Here is an 8,806-nt window from a genome sequence, read left to right on the forward strand (position 1 = left end):
AAAAGCTAAAATCGGATGCATCAGTGTTACAGTGGAGTAAAGGGAATCACAGAAGCATAAGAAAGGTGCTGGCCAAAGTTGATTGGAAGGGGACACTCACAGGGATGATGGCAGAACAGCAATTGCAGGTATTTTGGGGGAGATTTGGAAGGTGTAAGAAAGAGACATATCAAAAATAAAGATGTATTCTGGAGGATGAAGCAATCGTGGCTGAAAGGAAAGGCCATAGACAGCATAAAAGTGAAAGAGGGCATATAATATAGTAAAAATTGGTGGGAAGGTTGATGATTGGGAAGCTTTTAAAAACCAACAGAAGGCAACTAAAGAAACCACAAAGGGTGCCGGGGGGGGGGGGGTGGGGGGGCGGGGAGAGATGGAATATGAAGGTAGGCTAACCAATAAAAGAAAAGAGGATACGAAAGAGTTTTTTTCAGATATATGAGGAGTAAAAGAGGGATAAGTGTGAATATTGGACCGTAGGAAAATGACACTGGAGAGATAGTATTGGGGGCAAAGAAATGGTGGAGGAACAAGTGTTTTGAGTCAGCTTTCACTGTGGAAGACACCAGCAGAATGCCAGAATTGTGAGTGTCGGGGTGGAAGTGAGTGCAGTTGCTTTAACTAAGGAAAAGATGCTTGGGAAGCTGAAAGATCTGAAGGTAATAAATCACCTGGTCCAGAAAGACTACATCCCAAGGTCTTGGAAGAGGTAGCTGAAGAGATTGAAGTGAAATTAGCAATGATCTTTCAAGAAACACTGGATTCTGGAATGGTTCCTGATGACTAGAAAATTGCAAATGTCACTCCACTCATTAAGAAGTGAGAGAGGCATAAGAAGGAAAATGATAGGCCAATTAGCCTGACTTCAGTGGTTGGAAAGATGTTGGAGTCTATTATTAATCATAAGGTTTTGGGGTAGGTGGAGGCACGTAATGAAAAAGGCCTAAGATAGCCTGTTTTTCTAAAGGGAAAATCTTGCCTGACAAATCTGTTGGAGTTCTTTGAGGAAATAACAGGCAGGATAGACAAAGGAGAGTCAGTGGATGTTGTTTATTTAGATTTTCAGAAAGCCTTTGCAAAATAAGAGCCCATGCTATTATGAGAAAATATTAAAATGGATGGAAGATTGACTAGCCGGAGGCAAAGGGTGGAAATATAGGGGGCCTTTTCTGGTAGGCTGCTAGTGACTGGTGGTGTTCCACAGGTGTTGGTGTTGGGCCACTTCTTTTCATGTTGTATGTCAATGATTTGGGTGAAGGAATTGATAGCTTTCTGGCCAAGTTTGCAGATGTTAGAAAGCTAGGTGGAAGGGCAAGGTAGTATTGAGGAAACAGGGTGTCTGCAGAAGGAGCTAAACAGATTTGGAGGAATGGGCAAAGAGGTGGCAGATGGAATATAATGTAGGGATGTGCATGGTAGAAAGAATGAAGGCCTATTTTGTAAATGGGGACAAAATTCAAAAATCAGAGGTGCAATGGGACTTGGGAATCCTCGAGCAGGATTCCCTAAAGGTTAACTTGCAGGTTGAGTGGGTGGTTAGGAAGGCCAATGCAATGTTAGCATTCATTTCGAAAGAACTGGTATACAAAAGCAAGGCTTTTTAAGGCATTGATCCGACCATATTTGGAGTATTGTGAACAATTATCTAAGCATTGGCGAGGGTCCAGATGAGGCTCTGAGGAGTGTTTGATGGCGCTAGGTCTGTACTCGTTGGGATTTACTGTCGAAGAATGAGGGGGTACCTCATTGAAACCTATCAAATACTGAAGGGTCTGGATGGAGTGGATGAGGAGAGGATGCTTCCTGTAGTGGGGGAGTCTAGGAACAGAGGGCATAGCCTCAGAATTGAGGGATATCCATTTAGTACAGGGATAAGGAAATTTTACTTTAGCCAGAGGATGTGGAATTCTTTACCACAGACGGCTGTGCAGACTAAGTTACTCGGTATATTTAAGGCGAGTTTGATAGGTTCTTGATTTATCAGAGTATCAAAGGTATCTCCTGTAGGGAGAAGGCAGGAAAATGGAGTTGAGAGGCAAAATAAATCAACCATTATGGCATTCTGGAGCAGACTTGATGGGCTGAATGGCCTAATTCTGCTCCTACTTCCTACAATCTTATGTATTCATCGCCCCTTTCAATGTTGCTGCCATGTACCAGAAGTTAAATTCTTAACCCTTTCTATACTACTTTCTCTTTATTCTGGAGATTTTCATAATCTCTCCTGCACTCTTCCTCTCTTTCACGTTATCTTCATTTTTCCAAACTGTTGACCTACTAATTAATTTAAAGACACACTTCAACGCCTCCCACTGACTGCAATTTTGCCCTGTTAACTACTCTCAGTCTTACTACAAATCTGCATCTACTTGTATAGCAATTAGCACATACACTGCACTATCACTTTGGTTCCCACCCCCTGCCAAATTAGTTTAAACCCTCCCTAGCAGCTGTAGGGATGATAGTGTCCATCAAATTCAGGTGTAATGTGTCCTTGTTGTACAGGTCATACCTTCCCCAGAATAGATCCCACTGATCCAGAAATCTGAAACCCTGTCCACTGCACCAATTCCTCAGCCACACACTAATCTAACAAATCATCCTATTGTTATCCTCGCTGGTGCAGAGCACAGGCTGTAATCCAGAAATTACTACCCTTGAGACCCTGCTTTTCAGCTTTCTACGTAACTCCTTATATTCACTCTTCAGGACCTCCTCCCTTTTCCTACATATGTCGTTGGTACCAATGGTTTCCGGATGTTCAGCCCCCTCCTTTAGAATGCTGTGGACCCAATCCAAGATGTCCCTGATGCTAAAGCAACATACCGTTTGTGTGGCTCTTTCCTGTCCACAGAATCTGCTGTCAGCTCCTCCCTCGATCACTACTGCATTCCTCTTCTCCCCCTTCCCTTCTGAGACTCAGTGCTGAAGTACATACTCGCCACACCAGCTATGTACTGTTAGACAAAGAAAGATAGAACATCAGAAACTTAATAGAGCCTCCACTCTTCTCGCTTAAGCCTCTTGAGCCAAAGCCTGAAACTAACCACACTTAATACTTTTCATATTTGTGTGTCATGTTGTTCAGCTGGTCATTTGCTCCACCTTACAGAATCTTAACTTTTTTTGTTTTTGTTTTACCAAAGCAGAAAAAGCACGAAGAAGATGGCGGAACAACAGACACGGCAACCACCTCTTCCAACAACCACGAGAAGGACAGTGGGCTGGGCCGTACAGATGACAGCGTGAGGAACGACGAGAGCTCAGAGCAGGAGATCCTGGGGGAGGAGCAGGGCAGCGCCTTGCTCCACAGCCAGCGGGAGCTGGGCTACAGCCAGGACACGCTGGGCAGCAGCGAGCTTCAGTGCAATGAAAGCTTCGTGTCTGGCGAGTACAACGACTCCGATTTTGTCGGCACTCAGGATGAGGAGTGTGAGAGGTTCAAGGAGCTCCTGGAGCTGAAGTGCAAGATGAACAACCGGAGTCAGTTCGACCTCTACTACTCCACGAGCACGCTGGAATGTGGCAGGAGACAGCAGGAGGTGATGGACCGGGAGCTGGAGATACTGAATGAGGAACTGAGGAACATTGAGCTGGAGTGCCAGAACATCATGCAGGCACACCAGCTGCAGAAGGTGAGGGAGGAGTACGGAGACGTGTGGTCGATCCACGGCAGCGGCTTCCGGAACTACAACACCAGCATTGACACGCAGAGAGGGAAGCTGGCAGACATCATGGAACACCCCGAGAAGTCGGACAAGGACAGCTCAAGCGCTTACAACACGGCGGAGAGCTGCCGCAGCACCCCGCTGACGGTGGACCGGTCTCCGGACGGCTCCCTGCAGCGGATAGTCAGCATCACCAACAAGAAGAACCTGAGGAGTGCGACGGACGCGGCTCCGGCTGCGCCAAGGCAGAGCAGCCGGGAGGCCAGCCCCGCCGTCAGCAGCTCCTCAGAGACCCCGGAGACAGCTGTGCCCGGGGAAGAGACAGAGGGCAGCAAGTCGGGGGAGCGGGAGAAAGGAGGCAGCGAGCAGCGCATTCCCTATCTGTCGCCCTACCACAGCTCACCGCACAGGCACGTCAACATTCCCGCCCATGCCAGGCACTACCAGAGCTACATGCACCTCATCCAGCAGAAATCGGCGGTGGAGTACGCCAACAGCCAGCTCAGCCTGGTCAGCATGTGCAAGGACTCTCAGAAAGCGGCGGCTGACTCCAAGATGGAGTGGAAGGTGAAGATCCGCAGCGACGGCACGCGGTACATCACGAAGCGGCCTGTGCGCGACCGCCTGCTCAAGGAGCGGGCCTTAAAGATCAAGGAGGAGCGGTGCGGCATGACTACCGATGACGACGCCATGAGTGAGATGAAGACCGGCCGCTACTGGAGCAAGGAAGAGCGAAAGCAGCACGTGGTGCGCGCCAAGGAGCAGCGGCGGCGCAGGGAGTTCATGATGCGCAGCCGCTTGGAGTGTCTCCGGGAGAACCCGCAGAGCGGCGGGGAGGGGAAGAAGGAGGTCAACATAATCGAACTGAGCCACAGGAAAATGATGAGGAAGCGGAACAAGAAAATCTTTGACAACTGGATGACAATCCAAGAACTCATGACACATGGTGCCAAGTCACCAGACGGCACAAGAATCTACAATTCTTTCCTCTCAGTTACTACTGTGTAAGCGGGACACTTTTTATAAGGACGCTATCCATTTGAGGTAGCATACAATTGCCTCGTTAAATGTGGCATGTCACTTTTTCTACCAAGGGACTGCTTCTAATCTGATCGTGGTTTTTACAAGCAGTTTGCTGATCACTTTTACAAAATTTATTAATGTGGTAACTTTGTTTGTAGATCGCAAATTCCCACCATCCATACCATGATCTTCATTCAATCTCACTATTTGTAAAATAAAGAAGAGCCATATTTCATATTATACAATGCCTAATGTAACTTAAAAATCTGATTTTATTATATCTGTTAATCATTACACAAGTCTCTTTTGTATTACGGTTACATTATTAAAACTATATGACGCCAATCCCAATAGCTTTGCATACTTGAGCTGTTAGCTCTTACATGACATTACTTCTCTGCTGCGACATGGAACATAAAATTAACATCCAAGTTTTTAACTTTCCCAGCCATGTATTGTACGATTAGTCTGTAAATTAAAAGTGTATCGTCCAAGTGTAGGTGGTTGAGTGATTCGTACCCTAGTGGATATGATGCTGTAGTCAGGTAAATTATGTGGTTATTGTGAAGATAAAATAAATTATTGCTTATATTTGAAGAAATGCAGATTTTACAGAGTAAATATGTTATTGTAAAATCTTTTTCTGCACTTATTACAAATACTTTCTTGTTGCCAGGTTCAAGTAGACACAAGAGAACAATTATTTTAAGAATCACACACTATAATCAATAGTATTTCTAATAAGTTCTCTGCACATGAATCTTCCGGTTGCTAATCTCTGTAAACAGAACTTTGAATTATCCATCACATCCTCGTCTATATCTCTCTCTTCCCTGGCATTAGAATGAGACCAGCATGAGAAGATGCATCTCATGGTTGAAGCCAGCCATTCCGTTGCTGTGACTGGGCTACGTACAAACAACAACAAGTTAATAAGGCAACTGTTTAGGCTGTTATATGGGATTTGGGGTTGGCATGAGCATTTCACCCTTGATGGTTCCTTAAACATCCAGTGATGGAGAAGCTCCTCACCATCCCTCCTAAAGTATGGTCCACTTTACCACAGACACAATTCTCTTGGTGCCTTGGTTAAAGTCTTACATATAAAATCCTTGCTTCCTGATACTTAAACTATTTGAACATCAAACTGAGTTAAACGTAAAATGGACAGAGCTAAAGAGCAGATTTATTATTATAAGTTTTGATGTGACGGGGCATGGACAGGTAAAATTACAGTCCCTTCTCAATCATAAGAGTTAAGGAAACCAGTCATTAGCCCCAGACACCAGTTTGAGTATAAAGTTGTAGTAAATTGTAAATATCTGGAGTAGCACCACAACTTAATTGTCTTAAGCAATGGCAATAAAATTCTATTCTGTTCTAAATGTCAGTGATCATTGTGGGAGGACCTACCAGCTTACTGTTAGTCACTACAGGCACATCAAGAAGTTCATCAGTAGAATCCACTGTCAATCATTGACAGATGTAGGCAAAAGAGCACTTAATAGCAGCCTCATGGAGTTAACCTTCAATTGTTTAATCTGAAGCTACGCCCATCACATGATAAATTTCAAAAAATATGAATTCTAGAAACAGAAGCAGACATAGGCAGATTGGCCGTCAACCACCATTCAACAAGAGCATGATTGATCTAAGACTTAAATATTTTCATGTCTTACCTCAAATCATTTAATTCCACTAATTTCCAGAAATCTATCCATCGTACATAGTTCTGAATGCAGTCAATTAATGGCTCAGCCTCCAGAACTCTTCAGATAATCCAAAATATTCAGCAACCTTTGAGTAAAGACATTTCTTCTTGTTTCCTCATAAGGTATCAGATGATGGACCAGACAGGGCATTGAAAACCTGTGCTAACCAACTGGCAGGGGTGTTCAGGTCCCTGTCACTGCTGTAGTCAGAGGTTCCCACCCTGCTTCAGAAGGGCATCAGTGTGAACCACCTCAACTCTCACCTGGTAGCACTCACATTCACTGCCAGGAAGTGCTCGGAGAGGTTGGTCATGGCTAGAGTTAACTCCTGCCTCACTGCAACAGATGCCATCTTACTGGCTTTCTGCTTGGCCTTGGACAACAGCAACACCTATGTCAGGCAGCTGCTCTAATTATAAGTTCAGGGTTCGATTCCATCATCCCCTCATTATTCATCAAGAAATGTGAAAACCTGGGCCTCTATATATTCTTCTGCAACTGTGGATCCTTGACTTCTTCATCTGTAAACCACAGGCAATGGGGATTGGAAATAACTTCTCACTGAGGATCACTGTTAGTATGAACTGCAGATCAGTGAAGACTTGCTATGGGAATAGTGCACAGGTAGCAGATTTTTGTATGAGGTGAGAGCTACGTAAATTGAAGCCATTGGACCTGGTGAATAGACAAGTTTTCAAGGAAATCATTCTAAAAGCCCTTAGTCTTCCTCCACTCCCCAACCACACCACTACATTGATGGTTCTGGTTGTGTTACCGGGGGAATTGCATTGAAACCTATCAAATATTGAAAGACCTCAATAGAGTGGATGTGGAGAGGATGTTTCCAATAGCGGGGCAGCCTAGGACCAGGGGCCACTACCTCAGAATACAAGGACGTCCCTTTAGAAAGGAGGAGTTTCACTAGCAAGAGGGTGGTGAATCTGTGGAATTCATTGCTGTGGAGGCCAAGTCATTGGGTATATTTGAAGTGGAGGTTGATAGGTTCTTGATTAGTAAGGGTGTTAAAGGTTACGAGGAGAAGGCAAGAGAATGGGGTTGAGAGGGATAATAAATCAGGCCTTCAGTTTGTTTCCATAGAAACCTCAATAAATGGCATTTTTCAAAGGGTGCTTGGATTTCTCAACAGCATTCTGTAAAAGAGGGAGTGAGACAAAGACAGGGCAAAGTCTACAGGATTCTTAATGTCAATGTCAGGCAACCTTTGATTTCAATTACATCATACCAGTAACTCTTAAGCTTAACTTCACTTTTTCACTGTACAGGATATAATTGTTAAAGTACTGATCAATTTTCATGTACTGCACTGGAAAATAAAAAGATAACCAGAATGCCATGTAATACATACTAGGTAATTAAACTATACATTGCATATAGGAAAGTAACATTGCCCAACTCATCTAAAAGTGAAAGCTTTGGCAATGATAATCATTGCAATGACACCTACATTGGATTTCTGAGCTCTAAAGTTCACTGATATTGATTTTCAAAATTGTGTTAACCTTGTTTATTATTGTTTGTCTGGTCTTCTTACTGACTTCCCTTTTTTAAACAGAATGTTGCAAAGCTGCTGAGCATCTTTTGTAAAGCAAGACAAGCTTCAGCCAGTGAAGTTATTGCCAAAGAAAGGTAGATAGCCTCGCTTAAATTTTAGTTATCACCCTCCTAGTCATTAGCCCAAAACTGCTACAGTTCAACTACAAACTTGTAGAATCAGGTGACCTCTGCCTTATCTATACACCTATATTCTACATTAGACAAAAGATTCTGCAGATGCTGAAAATCTTTAGTAAAACACACATCTAAGGACATCTTGGTCAAAACGTCAATTGGTCCTTTCCTTCTATAGATGCTCCTTGACCTGATGAATTCCTCCAGCTATGTGTGTGTGCTGCTCTCCACTTTTTTCCCCCAATTTATATATTAAAAATTTATTGGAGTTTTCCCTACTCTTTAATGGCGGTAAACTTACAGTGGGTTCTCATACCTCTTGTTTGTGAATAAGCTGGTTCACCAGATTTCATATTGGTTATGTAAAATAGGTTTATATTTAACTGAGAAAAAGCACAGAAAACACTCAGAAGATTGGGCAGCATCTGAAGAAAGAAAAGCAGTTGATGTTTCTATTTCAGGATCCTTCATTAAGAATTTCCAGCATTTTCTGTCTTTATTTCAGAGTTCCAGCATCTGCAGTTTTATTTTAAAATTTTCATTTACTGCTCTGTTGAATTAAAACAGTTTGCTATTTAAATACGTACTATGTTCTTACTGGGATCAAGAAATAGACCTAAAGCAGTTTTTTTTAGATATTCAACACATTTACCAGGGAAACCTTCTGATGAAATGTGTTGGTGTAAATAAAGGAGGATGGGGACTTGAGTTCCC

General features: G+C 43.4%; 1 protein-coding gene across 4 annotated transcripts in view; it reads left to right on the forward strand.

Moving 5' to 3' along the window:
- Positions 1–5,292, forward strand: part of LOC140734702 (PDZ domain-containing RING finger protein 4-like) — a 465,241-nt gene extending 459,949 nt beyond the window's left edge. For 2 of the 4 annotated variants that reach the window (XM_073059028.1, XM_073059031.1), the window contains one exon: positions 3,147–5,292. In XM_073059028.1, coding sequence (XP_072915129.1) covers positions 3,147–4,676 — 1,530 coding nt within the window. In that variant the 3' untranslated portion in view covers positions 4,677–5,292. The remainder of the gene's footprint in view (positions 1–3,146) is intronic. The other 2 variants (XM_073059030.1, XM_073059032.1) reach the window with 1 other exon arrangement.
- The last annotated feature ends 3,514 nt before the right edge of the window (positions 5,293–8,806 follow it).

The sequence above is a fragment of the Hemitrygon akajei genome, chromosome 10 (assembly GCF_048418815.1).
Source record: "Hemitrygon akajei chromosome 10, sHemAka1.3, whole genome shotgun sequence".
Classification (NCBI taxonomy): domain Eukaryota; kingdom Metazoa; phylum Chordata; class Chondrichthyes; order Myliobatiformes; family Dasyatidae; genus Hemitrygon; species Hemitrygon akajei.